At 38.8% G+C, this 20,427-nt stretch overlaps 1 protein-coding gene across 1 annotated transcript in view; it reads left to right on the top strand.

The window, feature by feature from the left end:
* CUBN (cubilin) overlaps positions 1 to 20,427 on the top strand; it is a 261,490-nt gene that overhangs the window by 144,068 nt on the left and 96,995 nt on the right. The window contains exons 32-38 of the mRNA XM_004757571.3: positions 2,999 to 3,158; positions 4,890 to 5,003; positions 6,626 to 6,736; positions 8,094 to 8,222; positions 9,246 to 9,378; positions 18,327 to 18,532; positions 19,431 to 19,615. Coding sequence (XP_004757628.1) covers positions 2,999 to 3,158; positions 4,890 to 5,003; positions 6,626 to 6,736; positions 8,094 to 8,222; positions 9,246 to 9,378; positions 18,327 to 18,532; positions 19,431 to 19,615 — 1,038 coding nt within the window. The remainder of the gene's footprint in view (positions 1 to 2,998; positions 3,159 to 4,889; positions 5,004 to 6,625; positions 6,737 to 8,093; positions 8,223 to 9,245; positions 9,379 to 18,326; positions 18,533 to 19,430; positions 19,616 to 20,427) is intronic.

Raw genomic sequence — 20,427 nt, 5'->3', positions numbered from 1 at the left:
TATGCGACTGTGTTATATATGTAGCCAGTAGTAATGTAATTTTCTAGTTCTGCCTTGGGAACTAAATGGAAATAATTGCATATTGATAATTTTCATGACTTCAGAATTTTAAATAAATGGGAGCAAGGTTTCTCATATTTTCTCCCTTGTAGTTTTTTTTCTTATAATTTTGTTAATTAAAACTTAAATTTATTTGATATTACAAGTGTTAGGAACAGTCTCAAATAAAAGAATTGCTATTCTAAACTGTCTAAAAACTCAATTCTTTCTTTGAAAATCTGAGGTCTTGTACATTCATTAAGTGGCAATTTGGTATCTCTAACTGAATAACTAGCACAAGCATTTTAAAGAGAAGTGACACAATATAGCACAGAATTTGGGTAGAGAAGAAACAAGTTCCCGACTTTATTCCTCACTATCTGTATGATCTTGGATGAGTGACTAATGTATATTGGATGAGACAACACTTTAATAGCTAGCACACTTGTTATGTCTCACTTTCTTCATTAAAAAAAAAAAATCACATGGTGTTGAGAATGAGGTTAGGATGTTTGTGATGATGCATATATTGATGCTAATCAAATGTAGGGTATCGCTGGTATATAATTTTGACTGAGGGACATTTGGAAACCTTCTGCCTCACATTTGTTTCCTGAAAAGTAATGCCCCAGGCAAATGGAGTACAGCCAAAGCCCTTTGATTCCAGAGCTGGGGTTGGGGGGTGGGGGGAGCTGGGGAAACATGGAGACCCCCTGGAAGATGGACCTGTTTGAAGAATCCCGAAGGAAGTGTCTCATTCATATGACCCTCTGAACCTTTTAGCCTTACATTTCTCTCTGACCGTTTGGCTTTAAGAGGATTTCAGCCATTTATGATCTCCCATCCAAGTACTAACCAGGCCTGACCCTGCTTAGCTTCCAAGATCAGAGGAAATTGGGCGCGTTCAGGGTTGTATGGCCGTAGATGGATTGCCATTTAGAAAAGGAAGGAACAATAAGTACTTGCTCACTAGGCCTCTGAATTTGGGGAGTAAAGAAGGCTAGAAGAGCCTTGCTTTTGTGAGCATATGGACGTGTAAAAATCCTCAGGGTGTGTGTCGTTTCTGTTAGTGGTGCTTTTTTGGTGGCGGAGTCTATAAACCTCAGAGAACCCCAGTGTTCCACTCAAGTATAAGACATGCTGTACTCAACAAACAAATCACCACGAGAGACACAAATCGATTTATTCAGGTTGTCCTGAGGTCAAGACCTGAGCTGAGATCAAGAGTCAGACACTTAACCAACTGAGCTACCCACGTGTCCCTGAGTTTTGAATCAATTTTTAAATTTGAATAAAAATCAGTTTTAAAGTTTTATTTATTGGTTTAAACTGTGAACGTTCAATAAAACAGAGATGAAGAAAAAGGAGAAAAGTAATGTTTCAAAACCATATTTATTTAGAATTCATTATTGTAACAGTTTTAAACCCTCAGTAGACAGTGAAACATCTTACTGATGTTCAGTTCATGTGCTTACATGAACTACCCTGAGCATTGCCTTTCGATCATACATATGTGCTAAAGAGAACACTGATTATAATCATCACTAGATATTTTAAAGTAATTTATGTGAAACATCCTCGTATCAAATCCCTGAATGAAATTTCTGTTTATTCCCAAGACTTTCTTATGAAATATAGATGACAATTTATCTCAAGTGAAACAACCACGTCCTAACTTCATATTTTAATTCCACTCTGGTGGTTACCAGCTGATCCATCTACCCGCTTAACTGATACCTTGCAGTAGACAATATGAAAGTTTCAATTCTGGACTTTAGGATCTAGCTGTCTGGTTCAACATGAACCTGCTCCCTCTTAAGAACTGTGGAGGTCGGCCACACAATTTGCTCTTTATGTAGCAGTTGTCTTCATCTTAAAAATGGAAGGGATTTGGGGAGGAGAAAATAGGATCGTGTCTATGAAGGGCTGAACCAGTTTCTGGCAAATAGCCATTAACGAATGAATGGTTGACATTATTGTTATCATCCAAAGAAAAGGAATTCACTCCCCGTATTTACGCATAAGAGTGTCAGAAACGTCCCAGCACACAAACCAAGCTCTGAGGACATCAGCAAGCTTCAATTTCACAAACCAGTACAGGGATTTGGGTACCTGTAATGTCAACTCTGTTCCATGAACACCTGTGAAGGGTCAGCTAAGTCCCAAGGTAGCACCAGGCAGACATAGAGCTGAATACTTTTTTAAATTATTATTTAGATAATTTTCTAAGTTAGGCTTGCATCACTGTATCATTTGAAAGAATTCTGTCATTCCTCTTCCCTCTTGACCACCACTCTCTGGAAAGCAAAACGTTCCAGCAAATGTTGGGTTACTGAAAACAAATGGTTCCTCCCCCGTATTTCTCATCTGTGTGTTCCTATATTCATTCTTGCATCAAATATTCCATGTGGTGGGCACAGCCCTCGATGGGAGTCAGTGGGGCCAGGGGATGAAGGAGGGCTGGGAAAGTGAGGGCATTTATAAAAATAGCAAGGGATGGGGGCCCCTGGGTGGCTCAGTCAGTTAAGCACCCAACTTTGGTGATCTCAGAGTCCTGAGATGGAGCCCCTAAGCGGGGCTCTGTGCTCCGTGGGGAGCCTGCTTGAAGATTCTCTCCCTCTACCCACCCCGCCCCCGCTCATTCACAGGCACATACGCTCTCTCTCTCTCAAAACATAAATAAATAAAATCTCAAGTAAATAAACAAATAAATGAAAATATGCAGGGATGCAGTGGTGACTCCAGCTCAGGAACTTCCACTGGAATCCATATAGGTTCCCTGGACCTGACCCATGACTCACGTACTCTCCTGGTCCGTGAGGAGACAATGCATGAAGATCCAGTGTGTGTGTTGTTTCCCCCTAGCTCACCCATGTACAGATAGCCCATGGAATATGGGTCTCAGAGATATAAATCTGCAGTTCTGAATCACTCTTTTCCCTGTTGTCTGTCTTTGTAGGCCTATGATGGTATAAGCGCCATGACTACCCGCCTTGCCCGTGTGTGCGGAAGACAGCAGCTGGCTAACCCCATCACCTCTTCAGGAAACAGCCTCTTTCTGCGATTTCAGTCTGGCCCTTCCAGACAGAGCAGGGGCTTCCGAGCCCACTTCAGGCAAGGCAAGTGCCTTGTGTATCTGTGTGTCTCCTTGCGGTCCCGGCCATCTGGTCTGGGGTGTCCTTCTGGGTGGTCCCATTTCTACTTGACAAGCTACAATTTAGACAGAACAAAAGAACTATTATTTGCAATTATTCCAACTGTTCATCCTTTATATTTACTCTTGCCTAACAGATGATGCTAACTTCCTTTGTGTCTGTGTATCTCTCAAGCAAGCTTTCAGAATAATACTTCAAAGTATTTTTTATAATACTAGAGCCGCTGTAAAACAAGTGTCCAGATTCATTCAGGAGCAGATAAACTATGCCGCATTTATCCAACATTTTATGCTCGGAGGAGATACTCCATCATAAAGATCAAGACTTGCTTGTAGTGTAGAGTCAGATTCTATCCCTTGAGGTTGAGGTGCCCTCAGTCTGAACCCTGCCCTCGTCCACCTGAGGAACCAGTGTTGTTTTCCATTGGTTTCAATCTTAAATCACTGCCTCTCAGCTTGTCCTTTTCACCCATCCAGCTTTTCACCCATTGCCTTTCATCTGGCTGTTCTTGGAGACGGACCCTTCATCCCAGTGTCAGAGATGAACCCAGAGTGGGAGGGATTGTTAGTCTGCCTCAGTGTGCCTCTTGAGTTTTACTCAGCTGGCCCCTGGCATTTCAGATAAGTTGGTTCATTTTGTCACTTAGTCTGTTTGGGGCTTGCTTGTATCCTATAGCAAAGAGTCCTGCCTAGGGATGGTTTCTGGATCGAGGTGTCCCAGAGATTCATTGTAGACTTTGGAGCAAGACAGAATGCATAAATTAATCACTCCCTGAAGCAAAGAATAGTTTCGGAACACATTTCCTTTTTTCATTTAATTAATTACTTATGGTTTGCTTCATAGTAAACAATGTCCCCAGTAGGCCCCCCCTGGATGATTATAAATCTTCCTCCAACTCACCCACCCTTTCCCCATCTTCCTCCGAAGTCAGCTCACAAAAGCCCCCCTGTGATTATGCCCTCGAGCGCTCCATTGATCTGTCCTGCCTCCGCACTGCCTAGGGAAAAGGCCCAGTTCCTTTAGATGTAACCTTAGGGCCCTGGAACCTGCCCCAGTCTTTTTTCCAACATCACTTCTAACAGCCCTCAAGAGCGCCACCCCTCAGCCAAGTCTGTGTAGTCGCAGGCCTGACTCTTCTGTGGCTTAGCTCAGGTCACTGGCTCTCTGGACTAGTTTTCCCCAGCCCTAATTCCTCTCTCCTACCGGGTCATCCGTGAGACACCCCTTATTCTCTTCAACTGGCCAAAGACCTTCCTTTCTGCACTGCTGCAAAGCTTTGTGCTTCTCAGATAACACATAGGCATCCTTATCCAGACTTGTTCAATTGACTATTTATTTTCCTAAAAAAAAAAAAAAAAAAAAAAAAAAAGTTGCTCATCAAGAGGTTGTCCCTATCCATGTAATTTATGAGTGGGCAAAGTAAGTGAACCAATAATAGAGTTTTGTTGGAATGATTCAAGCAATTCATAGCCATTTAATCTTGTTCTCTGCCACTCCCCACTTCCTGCAATTGAAGAATATTGTTATAAACGTACAGTGCATTTCTACTTTCACGTGGTCTATGTGCAGAGTACGTCCTTGGTGTGCATTTCAGAAATGGGAGAAAACCATTTGTGTGTTTCCTCATCAAATCATTGTTTTGTACAGTCTGTAGAAATCAAAAGTACCTGACGTGTGTGTTTGTGCATTTCTCAGCCTGTGGAAGCTACATCCTCACCAGCTCCTCTGATACCATATCCTCTCCATTGTTCCCCGCCAAGTATCCAAACAATCAGAACTGCAGCTGGATAATTCAAGCTCAGCCTCCGTGTAAGTAACAAAAATAAAAAAGAAAAGGGATCCGGGATGGATGGTGTCTGTGGGAAAGTCCGTCTCTGACTAATGTTCTTATCTCCTCCATGGTAACAATTGGTGGCTTTCCTCTTCTTTTTACGGAAGTTCCCATTCCTGATGTGCGTGAGAACAAGCATTTCCTAATCGGATCGCAAAGTAATTTTTACTGTCTATTCTTAATTAAAACAAAGTTGGGGTTCGAGTCCTAACAAAGTGGGGGAGGAAACATCCCCTATGCCCTTGCTGTATGGACAGGCATGAGAAATTGGGGGTAAGCAGAAATAATGGATAAATTGTTTTTGACCTCTGTGACTTCAGTGTAGTAGACACTCGAGTCAGTTGTAAAATGGCCAAATGAATACTAAGAACCACAGACTGAAAAATTGATAACTCAGAGTTTGGGAACGCATCGCCATGAACATACTGAACTTCCGTCAAAGTGGAAGCTCATTGTAAAACCTGGTCTCTGGTGTATGCAGGCATAAAAAAAAAAATTCTAGTACGGGCCTGGAAGAAACATTTCATAAGTGCTTACATTATTTTCTTCTAAAAAGTTATAGAATCTTATTTTTTGGCCCGGTAATAACCTGGTAGAAAGTGTTACTGTCCACACTTTCAAGACAGGGAAAATGAGGGGACCCCAAAGGACTTGCCCAGAGGGTGACCCTGGGGTCTCATGAATCCTGTTTCAGAGGAGGGCTGCCTTTCCTTGAGTTGTTCAGGAAATATTTATGATTTCAGACATCATGTAGGAAAGGCATTCCTTTGCTCTCTAATTACAGTGATCTTTGTGACAATAAGCAAATCACTTAAGCTAATGAGACCCCATTAGCTCATCTAAAAAATGAAGAATTTGACAGAAATATTCTCTACCAGTCCTTCTGGGGATGTTAAGAGTTAACAAAAGAATGTCTTTATTGACATGCATATGATCTGGGGGTTGGTGAAGTAATCCTTAGCCTAAGAAAGTTGCCAGAAAGCCTTCAATAAAGAAGTCCCCCACCTTTGCATGTAAGGATAATTTCTAATGAGTTGTAAAGCATTGAGATGAAAGATCTCACTGGTTCAAAGACATTAATAGGGAAAGATCCTATTCGGAAGATTAGGGATCCTGGAAGAATAGCAAAAGAAAAACCGCACCCAGGCACTTACCACTCTGCAAGGAATTCAAAGCTTTCTTTATAAATGACTCCAAACCTCTAGGGCCCCTGGCTTTGGCCTTCACGTGAAATGAAGAGATCCAGGCCCTGCATGCCTGGGCGTTCGGAGGGCCTCATTTACAAGTCAGCAAACGAATCTACTGAGGAAAAAACGCTTCCTGGAAGAACCTAGCAATGTCTGATTTTAGAAAGGTGTTAAGACCACCTATTCCACCAAGACACTCCCCGTGGTCTCCGTGGAAGCAACATCCCCAAGGGCCCTTTTATTTACCACTATCAGCATTTCAGACTCTACAGGCATTTTCAAAAAACTTGACTCTTCAGAGGAACCAAAGGCAACGATGCTTCCCTGCCGGAGAACCCGCACCGTGAATGATTTGAGGTAAAATCTCTCTTCCTGGAGGTTTTGTTTACTAGTCTCCTCTCCTTTTCCTACAGTCAACCACATTACGCTCTCCTTTGACCACTTTCAACTTGAAAGCAGCACAACGTGTTCACAAGACTTTATAGAAATTTTGGACGGCGATCACGATGACGCACCCCTCCGAGGTATGCGGTGCTCGCTCCTTGGCATCTGTGGCCCTGGCTGGGTTTCATTTGTAGACTGACATGTGCGTAGGCTGTCGTTCAAGGTTAGAGCGTGTCCAGTAGATACCCAGGGCCGTATAAGCCAAGTAAAAATAATCAGAGGGTAGGAAAGCAGGATTTAATGTGGGGTTCGGGAAACACAGCTTGTCCATCTTCAAGGACATGAATGGTTTATGTATTTGTCTTTTAATTTAAAAGTTGCAGCTGCTTCAGATAGCAGTGAAACGCCCTCCATTCTGGCATTCAGTAACCTTCTGTGAGAAATTTCTTTTACTATATGACCAGTTTTTATATTCAGATTGAGTGTTTCTTCTGGTTTTGTCCTCAGTAGAAGCAATAGAGGACTCAGTGAATGAATTCATGTGTGAATGAATGAATGGATGGATGGAGCAATAAATAAACAAAACAAAAAATAAAGCAGCAAGTCCATGCACTGGAATTCTGATCGTGGGGCCTGCCTGTAAGATTAAAGATCGCCGCTATCTAGTTTCTGAAATACCTTTAAGTAAAACGCTCTCAGGTTATTTAGACTTCCTTATGAGTGATTCATATTTGAACTTCCTCATACAAGTTTCTTATCCTGCACAAGCTCCACCAGAGGAGGGACTTTTGTTTTACTCTTTGCTTTATTCCCAAAGCCCAGAACGGTGCCTGAGACAATAATGGGCACTTGAATACTTTCTGGTCCATGCACTTCTGGTTGTATGGCTTGACATACTTATCTGTGAGCACTTGACCAAGGATGAGGGTTTATTATTTAACAAACACTTCCTTAGGCACTTAACCTGTGCTGGGTGCTAGTCCAAGAACTTTATAAATAGTAACCCCATTAACCCTCAGACCTTTATGGTAGAGGTTTCGTTATTATTGATAGTCTCTTTTCTCAGTGGGGGAAACTGAGGCACAGAGAACTTAGGTGACTTGTTCCAGGTCCTGCAGCCAGCAAATGGCTGAGCTAGGAGTTGAACCCCTGTATTCTAGCTCCAGCATCCACACTTTTGGGGGGGCACTATAATACTCTGCTTTAAGCGGTAGTACATTTCTTTGTGCGGGACCTACTGTGCTGGAGACTTGAGCAATAGTTGCCTTCGGAGCCTGGTATCTACATTTTTCTTATCTCCCTCAAATGCTCTTTATCATGTTTATAAATCATCTCTCCTATGCTTGTATTTATAGTGTAATTCTCAGGCATTGTCTTAAACACCCACCCTGATTTAAATTCTCGGAATAGTGATTTCTTCTTGCTTTGTTCTCTCGTGGGTATAAGAAATAACAGCCTGTGCCATGTCATGTCCGTTCTTGTCGTGCTCTCATTTAGGCCGCTACTGTGGCACGTCCATGCCCCATCCCATCACCTCCTTCAGCCGCGCTCTGACACTGAGGTTTGTCTCTGACTCTACACTGAACGCCGAAGGTTTCCATGCTACGTTCGCTGCGTCCTCATCAGGTGAGAGCAGGTAGCAGATGGCGCCACCAGGTTAAGGGAAACATGGTAGACATCCTTGGTTTGTCGTTTGGGACTGTTACACCTTCAGAATTGGGAGCTCGTCTCCTGAAATCAACTCCGTGACTAACTTTAGTGTCTTCCAATTTAGATTCACCTCCTCATTGTGAATTCTAACAGTAGTAAACTCTGTACCTCATCTTCCTTTTCCCTTCATCCACTGACGGAGGCTTGGGGTATGTCCACACCTTGGCCGTTGGTGACTCGTGCTGCTAGTAGTTGAGCTCTGGAAGGAGGGAGCATTGGCTCAGATGATCATGGAACGAAGGGTGGTCTCTTTGATGATGTGTCTGTGTAGGCAGCCCCTGACCAACAGTGTCCATTGACATCTCTTATGAGTGGACAGTTGAGACTCTCCTACCTCCCTGGCCTCCCACCTCCCTTAGCTGGGCTCAGGCAAGTCTCGGTGTTGTCACGGATGGCAGGATGGATAGTGATGGTGGCATGTAGGCAGGAGGGGAAAGAGGAACCCCCCAGTGCTGGCTCTGCCAGCCAGGGGTGTGCCCCTGGCCCACTGCTGGCTTCCTAGTTATTAGCAGTTAAAAGCACAGGACATCTAGAAGATTTGTGTGTGCATTTCAACGTTCACTTGAGAGGGAAAAGCTGGAATACTGCCTTCTGCTTGAGGCCAGCACTGAAAATGATCCTGGGGAGAAATACTGAATGGTTGTGGGATTAAAATATGCATTTTATTACATGGAGTTATAGTTCACGGCGAGAAAAGGCTTTTAGAAGAGAAACTATAGAGGTTCCTTCTGATCCTGTGGCTTACAGTTTTCAATCTTCAGAATCTTTTCCTGATGATATATGACAGGGCTTTTTTTTTTTTTTTTCCCTTAATTGGAAAAGGAAATAGGATACCCTTGATGCTGCTAACAGCTCCAATTGTGTTCTTTCTCCTTCATCTTACGGTATCTTGCATTTGATCTTTGCTCTGGCACTCACTTTGTCTCTCTTTTCTTCCAGCTTGTGGTGGAACCTTCCACATGGCTGAAGGCATCTTCAACAGCCCTGGCTACCCGGAAGTTTATCCCTCTAATGTGGAATGTGTCTGGAACATTGTCAGTTCCCCTGGCAACCGGCTCCAGCTGTCTTTTATGTAAATCCTTTTTTTTTTATTTAATGGTGTATTGTTTCAGTGTGAATGAGTCTGCAGGAAGGAAGCATGGTTACTAATAGAATGGACAGCTAACAGCATGTGTGTCCAAGCAACTGTTAGAGAACATGTTTCCAAATTTCCTCTGTTTAGTCATAGTTTGGGTTATAAATGGCATTAAAATTCTCTTGAGAATGGTTCTAGAGCCCTGCCTATCATTATGAGAAAGATATGCCTATGCTACTGGTACATTAACTTGTGGCATGCTTATTTTCAGAGAACAGGAATTGTGTCTTTTTTTTTTGAATTATACACATTTAGAGTCTTCCAGAGAAATACTAACATTCTTTCTTCCAGCAAAAATCCCCATGATAATGAACACCCCCCCCCCCCCCGCTGTATACCATATCCCTAACCCCAATCCACCTTACTGTCTGCTCTATTGCATAACAATGATTTTGGAGCTTAATGGTTGGTTTGTAAAATCACTGGTCTGTTCCTAATTGAACTGTAAGACTTTTTGAATATGGTCTCTGGATATAAGCAATAGTAGAAACCTGACACGTTCAGAGTGGTCTAGAATAAATATTAACAACAATAATGTGTTTTTTGAAAAGTAGGTAGTGAAAAGCACTTGGTAAATGATATGAGCCTTTCTGATCAATCAGCAGAGAGGTTGCCTGTGACATGCTGTGCTGGTAGGAGACACTTACCAAATATGGAGTGAAATGATTTTGGTATTTAAGTTGCCATTTTAAGATAAAAGTTACTTATTATAGCAAATCACATATTGTTGGGCTTCATTTTGGATTCCAATTCCACTTTTGAAGGAATAGAATAAATAACTTATAACCACTGAGAGAAGAGGAATATTTTGAGGACACTGGCCCGTTTATTCAAAAAAGGTCTTGCTCCTTCTCCTAGACATGCCATTCTGTGCATCAAGAAAGGATTTTATTTTTATTTATTTACCTAAGAAAGGATTTTACAAATGAAAGAATAGCCCCATTCGTGGACCACGTTCAAACATGTGAAGTTGATTTCTTTCAGTCTATCAATCAGACGGTGCCTCTTCAGGGTGCAAGTGGCATTGTTGTGAACACAAAGACACCCTCTGAGTGCCTGAGAGGCAAGGAGAGGTTAAGCTGCCACATGGGAAAAGTTTCTGTTTGCCCTTGTCTTTACTAAAAACTCAAAGTTCTATATGGGAAGAAATCTGTGCATGTAAGTTTTACCTGATATAAATGTCTTCCTTTATCCAACCAATATTTTTACTCACACAGTCAGCACATTGGTGCCGACAGACTGACAGACTACGCGTGTTTGCATTTTCCACACATGACACTCCCAGGCCAGATGCTTTATATATAAAGATGACTAAAACAGGATTGTTGTTGTTGTTGTTTTTTAATTTATTTGACAGACAGAGATTGTAAGTAGGCAGAGAGGCAGGCAGAGAGAGAGGAAGGAAAGCAGACTCCCTGCTGAGCAGAGAGCCTGATGGGGGGCTCGATCCCAGGACCCTGAGATCATGACCTGAGCCGAAAGCAGAGGCTTTAACCCACTGAGCCACCCAGACGCCCCCTGGATTATTGTTCTTATGATAAAGTGCAAAGTCCTTCATGTGGCTTACTGGGCCTCATAATTGCCAAATAACAAGGCTTCTTTCTTGGTCTTTTTCCTTTTAGTCTCTACCACATTCACATTGTTGGTGAGTCTGATGTTCAGTGGGTGACAGTGACCTTGACTCACGTCTCTGGTGGTCTTTTAAGGTGGGGGTAATATTCAATTGGCATTTGAACAGGAGTGGGAACAGGTACAGGGAATGTTTAAGCCAGACATCCCATTTCTTGACGAGTAATGGATAACTTAGTGCCAAGAAGCTGTTTATTTGAAACCTAAAGAGATTCATTCCATCTATAGGAGATGATCATATACATTTAAGGGCCAACATTAGAGTTTAGGATATCGGATGTAAAACATACAGCACAAGGTTGATGCATACCAGATGGTCAGTGGTAAATTATCTCACTCTGCTGTTTCTAAAATATCTTGGAAACAGAGTGGCAGTTCATCCAAATGGGTGATGCTGAGCTCTTTCTAGAAGATAGGAGATAACCACAAAAAGTTAGTTTCATTCATTTTACTGCTTAATGGACCCTAAATCCTAAATATTATATAGAAAAATCTTAACAACTCAGCTTTTTCCTTTCTTGTCCATAAGAAGTTAACTTTGATATTTTGTGTTACTTGCTTGACTTTTATTTTTAAAATAAATTTTGTAGAAAGCAAGATGTTGCTCTTTATGTAGAGGATAATGAGAAGGGCTTTATGGCAAGGTCTGTGAGTTATTTCTGCCCCGGTCTAAACTGTATCCAGATGGGTGCTTGGAAGCATTCCCCTGAGTTGTATGAGAAGCATATGGAATGCGTCAAGTTCGAAACCACGGGGCTTGGACTGGACACTGTGTTGAAATTGAATAAGGAGAAAAACTGGAAAAATTATGGTTGAATCTGTAACAAAAAGGAGGGGGAGAGAAATAGAATCTAAAAAGGAGTTTTTTATAAAATAGATATTTAAAGGGATTAACAGAAAATATATTTTATGCTTGCAGAGTACATTTCAAAAGTGATTGATCTTGGTTCAAGAATCAAAATGAGATAATGAGAAACAGTGATTGTACTATTTTTGTTCCACATTGTATTTTTACTAACAGATCTCAGCCAAAGTATTTGGAAAGAGGGCAGATTTGCTTATAAAATGTACTGGCCTAAAACAAAGGCTTCCAAGAAAACAATAAGCTTTTTAAAAAGTCTAATTTGATGCTTGTATCATCCTACCCTCATTTCTAATAAAATGTCTTTTCTGTGATTTGTCACTGGATTATACCAGTGTGGTACCCAAACAGAAAAGACCTTCACGTGGTAATATTCTGGACCATTGGACCAAACTTAAATGTACATATTGATCATGTGGGATCTCGCTAAACCCTACATTCCGATTTAGTTGGTTGGTGGGTCCTGATTCTTCATTTAAACAAGTTCCACAGGACCATGTATTATACTTTGAGAAGAAAGTTTAGATTTGATTTCTTGTAAATCACTTGCAGAGGCAAACGATCTCTCTTTCTTCTCTTCCTACTTTCTGAGAAACAGCAACAAACCAAAACAAAACAATTTCAGCATATTTCACTTTATTGATAATGTTATGGATAATGAAACATCCTGAATTTAAGTGCTAAACGTGGCAGTCATCCTAAAGATGGATTCAGAACAATTGCTTGTCAGAAATGGTTGTTCAGGGACGCCTGGGTGGCTCAGTGGGTTAAGCCGCTGCCTTCAGCTCAGGTCATGATCCTTGGGTCCTGGGATTGAGTCCCGCATCGGGCTCCTTGTTCAGTGGGGAGTCTGCTTCTCTCTTTGCCTCTGCCTGCCACTCTGCCTGCTTGTGTATTCTCTCTCTCTGACAAATAAATAAATAAAATATTAAAAAAAAAAAAGAAAGAAAAGAAATGGTTGTTGACAGAAAGTTTGTCTTATAAAGAGTAAATTGTTACAGAAGATAATGGGGGTAAGGACAAATGGGCAGTCTGCTTAGCTTGATGTGGATTTTTTCCTGATTTCTTCTGCAACTCAGTTTCTGATCATAGCTTGCTGCTAAACCTGTGTCTAAAATATCAATACAGATGATCTATATTGTAGTAACTCAGCTTGATGGAATCATGAGAGCCACAGACTCACTGTCTGGCTAGAGACCTCACCCAACCCCCGCCGCCCTCCCCTCCCAAACCCTCAGGAGAAGTGATGGGGTAAATCAGAAGGGGAGACAAACTACACATTCATTTTTAGAAGGGTCTTTATTTGCTCTTCATATTCTTGAATTTGGAATATCTCTGCATTCCCTTTTGTCTTCTTTTATGCCATTTGTTAAACTTTCACATTTTAAAAATATAGGTCTTATAGCCAGACACCTTTTTTTGATTGCTGCTATTGAAAATGGCATCCATTTTAAACTTATAGATATAACCGAGTCACTTTACCAAAAATAACACATTCCTTAAATCGTTTTTTCCTCTGATCACTACCTCATTACATAACTGCTTATTTATTATCTATCTTTACTTCTTGAATAGAAGGTCCCCAAAGGGAGGAACATTCTCTATGTTCTTCATTGTCCTACCCCTAACCCCCATGATAGTATAGGGCAATATGGAAGAGAATAAAAATTGTTGAGTAAATGTTGACTAAGTTGCAGTTTCTAAATTTTTATTTGCAGGTAAAAGGAAACCTTATTGATTTTTGTATATCTTATCCAGCAGCCATTGTATTCTCTAGAATGACAAAGATTTCCCCCCCCTTTTCTACTGCTGTATCTTGTGCCTAGAAGAGGACCTGACACATTAAAGTGCGCAATAAATATTTATCAATGAATGAAACTTCCTGAATATTAATTTACAGGTCTTCTTTTCCAATCTTTACAAACTTTCCTCTTTTTCTTGTCTTGTTTCCCTGGAAAATGCTTCAGTGTAATGTGGAACCAAGTGATGAGAGCAGCTTTCTGTATTGTTTCTGATTCAAAGGAAATGCTTTAAAATTTTTACCTCCGTCTGCTGTTGGTGTTTGGTAGGCATTTCTCATCCCATTAAGAAAATTTCCTTCTATTACTAATTTTCTAAGAATATCTATAATGAGGGGATGTTGAGTCTTATCAAATGCCTTTTCTGCAGTTGTCATTGATTCTCTCAGTATATTTTGCATCTATCTTTGTTAGATACGTGTGCATGTGCGTGTGTGTTTTGAATTTTCTTTTTGATCTTATATCCTTAAAGCTTCTATCCTTAAAGCTTTGGTTAGACTTATATATTTTACAAATTGATGGATCCATTTTGCTTAAATTTTACTTGGGATTTCTCATCTATATTGTTAAGTTAGGTTGATCAGCGCTTTTCTTTCTTTGACTTCCCTTTACTGGCTTTGCTCTCAAGATTATACTAACCGCAAGAGGCTGGAGACTCAGACTCACCCTCTTTTATTCTTTGTTACTCTTTGCATTAGATTGAGCTTGGGTCATTGGTTTATTAAAGCTTTGGTAGAGTTCCCCTATGAAATCATCGGGGCTCATTATTTTGGTTTTATGTTATCTGTGCACAGCTTTAAGTACTGATTTTTGTTTGATTTAATGGAAATTTTTAGGTTTTTCATTTTTTTCTTCAGCTCATTGTATTCTATTTTTATAGAAAACTAAGAGTTCAAATTTGTTAGCATACAGTTTTTAATGGACACGATTAAAATTTAAAATTTGTTAATGAATCTGAAATTAAGTCCTTTTCTTATTAGTTATATTGCTCAGTTAAGCTTTCTTTTACTATTGATCAGTTTTATCAGCAGTTTATTCTTTATTAATCTTGTCAAAGTAATAGATTTTGAAATTTTTTGTCTTTTCTAGTACATTCTACATTTCTATTTCATTAATTTCAGATATTGTCTTGTTGTTTCTTCACTTCCTTTCTGTTTTTTCCTGCTTTGTTTTTCTAACTTTGGGGGTTAGACACCTAGCTCATTTTTCTTAATATTTGTTCTTTTCTTTCATAAGCATTTAAAGCTATTAATTTCCCTCTAAATATTGCTTTGACTGCACTTTTACATTTTAAAATATATTTTTAAGGAATTTATTTATTTATTTATGATAAAGAGAGAGAGAGAACATGAGAGAGCACAAGTAGGGGAAGTGGCAGGAAGAGGGAGGAGCAGTCTCCCTGCTGAGCAAGGAGCCCTTGCCCTATGCAGCACTCCATCCCAGGTCCTGGGATCATGATCTGCATTGAAGACAGACACTTAACTGACTGAGCCACCCAGGCATACCACTCTATAAAGTGCTTTCATTCTCATTCAGTCCTAAATATATTCTAATTTCCATTATGATTTCTTATTTAACACATGGTTTATATGGAAAGACATTTTGTTTCAATATTATGACGCCTTTTATAATCTCTTTGTTACTCTATTCTAGTTTTATTCTATAGTGGTCAGAGAACATGGTTTTTGATACTTTTAATATTTTTTGAGACTTAATTTGTGGTCAGCAACATTGGTACTTTTTTTTTTTTTTAAAGATTTTATTTGTTTATTTGGCAGACAGAAATCACAAATAGGCAGAGAGGCAGGCAGAGAGAGAGGAGGAAGCAGGCCTCCGGCCGAGCAGAGAGCCCGATGCGGGGCTCGATCCCAGGACCTGGGATCATGACCTGAGCCGATGGCAGAGGTTTTAACCCACTGAGCCACTCAGGCGTCCCAACATTGGTACATTTTTATATGTGTTAAAGGGGAATGAGAAAATTTCAGAATAATTGTAGAAAATTCATAAATTCAAATTACTTTGTGTTACAGAAACCTTGTTATTGTTTTGTTGTTGCTATTATTGTAATTCACATCTTCTGGAAATCACAAAAATCAACTGTTTTATTCCTTAGTATGTTTGAAAAAGTATTCTATAGTGGAATCTCAGAAACTGCTCATTCAAAAGTGACTAATTTTTTTAAACTACCAAATGCTATAGCCCATTTTGAGACTCAAACCCATGTATCATTTGACAGTCATCATCAGTCTGTATCACCCTCTTTCATTTTCTTTCTTGGCTTTTATGACATGACATTGAACTTGTTTTTATCCTCTTTTTCACACTTACTCCTGTGTTTACTGTTTCCTCTTCCTCTTAATATACTCAAAATGTAGGTGTTCCCCTAAGCTTCTGCTATCATCTCTGTTTTCTCATTCTTTCTCTCTATTAATTACCTCCCACATATTCATTTCTAAACTAGTCTAGCCATGCTTTCAGCTCTTACCATATACACACAGGTGATTTCCAAGTTCAGTCCCAGAGTCTCTTTTGAAATCCAAACTACATATTAGCTCTAACAGAGAGCTCCACTTTGGTAATACACCGTTATGTTAGATTCAATATATCTAAAAACAAGAATATATTTTTATGCTCTTCCCAGTTATTATACTGTTATGTTATATTGCCATTATATATTATTGCAGGATAATTTTCTCAAGCAGATCTGTGGTGATCTAATTTTACCACTCAAAACTCAAGTTTTTTTTTAATATGGTAAAAAATAAGTAAAATGTTATTTTTTATGTTATGTATCTTTTACCATATAAAAATAGCATTTCACTTTTTTTATGTACACAATTCAGTAGCATTATATACATTTACAATGCTGTGCAACCATCATTACTGTCCTTTATTTTTCTCAGGTAATTACCTCAAATAACTTCTGGGCCATTAATTGGATGTGTATTTAATTTCATAAGAAACTACCAAATAATTATTCAAAATGGTCTCATGAGTATACATTGCCACCAGAAATATATGAGACTTCTAGTTGTTGTGCAAGCTTGCCAACATTTGATCTTGTCAGTCTTTTTTATTTTAGCCATTCTGATGGGCATGAAATGATAACTTACAGTGGTATTTACTATACATTGTTCTGATGCATAATGACACAGAGTACTTTGGACATTCTCATTGGCTATTCACTGAACTTCTTTAAAGGGTCTCTTCAAACCTTTTGTAATTATTAACTTGGTTATTTGTTTTTTCATAGTTTATTTATAAGAATTCCTTTTATATTCCAGATACGAGTCCCTTGTTAGATATATGCCATGTAATTATCTCCTCTTCTCCCACTGCACAGTCTGAAACTTGCCTATTCATTTTCTTAGTCATGTCTTTAATGAGGAGAAATTTTAATTTTTGATGAAGTCAAATTTATTAATTTTTTTAATCTTATGGTTAATGCCTTTTGCATTTAATCTAAGAAATATTTGCCTTCCCCAAGGTTGTAAAGATTCTGCTTTCTTCTAAGAGCTTTATGTTTCTAGCTCTTATGTTTACATCTGTAAGGAATATTAAATTATTTTCCATTTATGGAGAGAGGCAGATGTTGAAGGTTTTTTTTTCTCCATACTGATACTCAGTTACTAAAATACCACCTGTTAGAATGACTTTTCTTTTCCCCCATTGAATTATCTTGGCATGTGGATTGGGTTTTATTGAGCATATATATTTAAATATCCAAGTTTATAAAACATTAAGGTCAAGTACTGAAGGCATTCATTTAGCACCTACATGTTTCAGACTCTATGTTATTAGTGACAATCATGAAATAGATATTATTTCCTCTTTCATTCCATTTTGTAGTCATCATAACTATAAAATATAATGCAAGTTGAATAGGCCACATTTTTGAACACTAACCTGTATAATTACAAATCCCATATTTATTCTGCCTTTTCAGAAATTAAGTACAGATACCTTTGATTGGCACTTAAGGTCTGGCAGAATTAGCCCATCATAGTGCTTCAGCTAGGTTTTCTAATGTTTTCCTAAAGATGCTCAATGTTCTAACCATACCAGACCTCTCACAAATTTCTAAATATGCCCCACCTGTGTGTGTGTGTGTGTGTGTGTGTGTGCTTTCATTGACATGCATTTTCTGCTAAATCCAGTTGATGTTTACATTTCCATCTCTAAATAAATAAATAAATAAATAAATCTCTCCATCAAGCTAGTACTGAGCCTCACAATGAGATGTGATACCTCTGCTTCAAAGTCTTATAACACTTTTAAATCTGAGGACACTTAAGATATTCTTCCTTATAAGATGTATTTTTTCCTGTATTCAAGAATGCCCAATCTTTCCCCTTAGGAAGAAAACCCCTCAAAGGCAATGTGTTAATTGTCTTTGTAGCTCTTGAATACAAGACATGTCAATTAATTTGGCTGAAAAAAAATTTTTGATTTGGGTCAAAGATATTGTAGTGAAAGTTAAAGAAAGTTTTATAAGGAACAGTTTAACCCAGCAGATGCTTCAGGATAATCCCAAAGCTTATTCTGTCAATTTAATCTTCCTAAACGCTTCTTTATTTTTTTTTCCTCCAAATTAGAACTTTCCAGTTGGAGGATTCTCAGGACTGTAGTAGAGATTTTGTGGAGGTCCGTGAAGGAAATGCCACCGGTCACTTGGTGGGGCGATACTGTGGAAATGTCCTCCCCCTCAATTATTCAACCATTGTTGGGCATATCCTATGGATCAGATTTGTCTCCGATGGCTCAGGCAGTGGTACAGGCTTCCAAGCCACATTTACTAAAAGTAAGTTGCTTCTTTTTTATTGCTGTCTTCCAGAAAACATCTTGTGAATTGGGAAGGATAACAAATTTCTTAGTAACCCACAAGGTTAAGAATAATCCGGTACTCTATTCTCCTAGATTTATTGTATTTGAAGAATTACTTGATTTTGAAATGTATTATAAAAACTCAATTATATATGATTGGCCCACTGGGAGCAAGGGAAAGCATTCTCAATGGCTCTAGTATTCTTTTTAAGCTCTAGTTTCTACTTAATATTATGTTAAGCTTCTTGTATGATACTTTTTAGAACCTTCTAGTGCATTGTAGCTCAGGTTTAATATATTGATATCAACTGTATTTCCTTTGTTCTCATCAATACTATATTCTTCAAATTCAAAGGATTTAGTATTATTTTAGGATCGAAGTCAGTGCTCAGATATAACAACAGGAATTTATTCTAATAGAATAAAATGTTAAATATTTCTATTTTCTAATTTGACTTTTCCACAATTAGCTATTCCTCCTGTGGTTCCAATATGTCAATTTCCCCTTACCAACTATTTTTTAAAAAACACATCCCGTTCTTTTGTAAAACAAAGTAAAATAGGTAAACAAAAATTAGAGAAGGAGCCTGGTAACACCCCTTCAAGTTCCTCAAGTTCCCTGGGGGCTGGGAGCGCCTTTTCACTTGGGAAGCTATCTCCTCGAGATGGAATTCCAGTCACAAAATCACTGTTCCCCAAGGAATTAATAGATAGTACAGAAACCAAAAGGGAAGCAATATTTCTTTCAGTGTTCAGAATAGAAATCAGTCAATTAAAAGCCCATCCTTTTCAACACCCTTTGCCTTTTGTTTCTTTCATTTGATTAAAGAGCTGTTCTAAGTACATCTGATTTACTACTCTGTCTTCCCTCCTAGTATTTGGCAATGATAATATCATGGGAACTCATGGGAAAATTGCCTCTCCCTTATGGCCTGGACGTTACCCCCACAACTCCAATTACCAATGGATAGTAAATGTGAATGCATCTCAAGTTATACATGGTAGAATCTTGGAGATAGACATTGAAGCAGCACATAGCTGCTATTATGACAAATTAAGGGTGAGTTTCTAAGTACAATCAATGTTTATAAATTTTGATGAATTTCTATTTGCAAAAATAAACCCAAGTTACTGTCTATTCAAGCATTTGTAAATCATATGATAGTCTTCCCTAAATCATGATTACCCTTTCTAGGTTAATGATGAAAAGGTAATTCTGGTATTATATTTATTATCTTTGGATTCTGTAAACAAGTTTGTTTTAGCATCATTGTAATTTACCTGTTAGGCTTTGTCTATGTATATTTGTATATCTTAGTTAAGTATTTATTATACCTCATATCCCATTTTCTTGTGTATTCTTATGTTAAAAGTTTGAAGAATCATTTTAAAATAAATAAATAAATGTGGTGGTTATTGCCATCAAGACATTGAATGCTATTAGATTCTTTATTTTAGCTTTATTCAGGTACGTTTGGCAAATAAATATTGTATGCATATGTATATATATATAAGATGTACAGCTTGATGTTTCAATGTATGTATCCTTTGTGGAATAATCACGGCAATCAAGCTAATTAATGTATCTACCACCTTGCATGGTTGTCATTTGGATTGTGTGTGTGTGTGTGTCGGTGTGTGTGTTGAGAATATTTAAGATTTACCTTCTTAGCAAATTTCAAGTATATAATACAGACAGTATTATATATTACGGTATTAGCTATAGTCACATTGCTGCACATTAGATCTCCGGTATTATTCATTTTGCATAGCTGAAACTTTGTAACCTTTGACCAACATCTCCCTACTTCCCTCTCTCCCCATCCCCTGCAGCCATCATTCTCCTTTCTCCTTCTGTGAGTTTAACTCTTG

This window comes from Mustela putorius, unplaced genomic scaffold, assembly GCF_011764305.1.
Source record: "Mustela putorius furo isolate JIRA1106 unplaced genomic scaffold, ASM1176430v1.1 tig00003913_pilon_pilon_pilon, whole genome shotgun sequence".
In the NCBI taxonomy this organism is placed as follows: domain Eukaryota; kingdom Metazoa; phylum Chordata; class Mammalia; order Carnivora; family Mustelidae; genus Mustela; species Mustela putorius.
The sequence above is the reverse complement of the archived record's forward strand: the minus strand, read 5'-3'. Positions and strand labels throughout refer to the sequence as shown.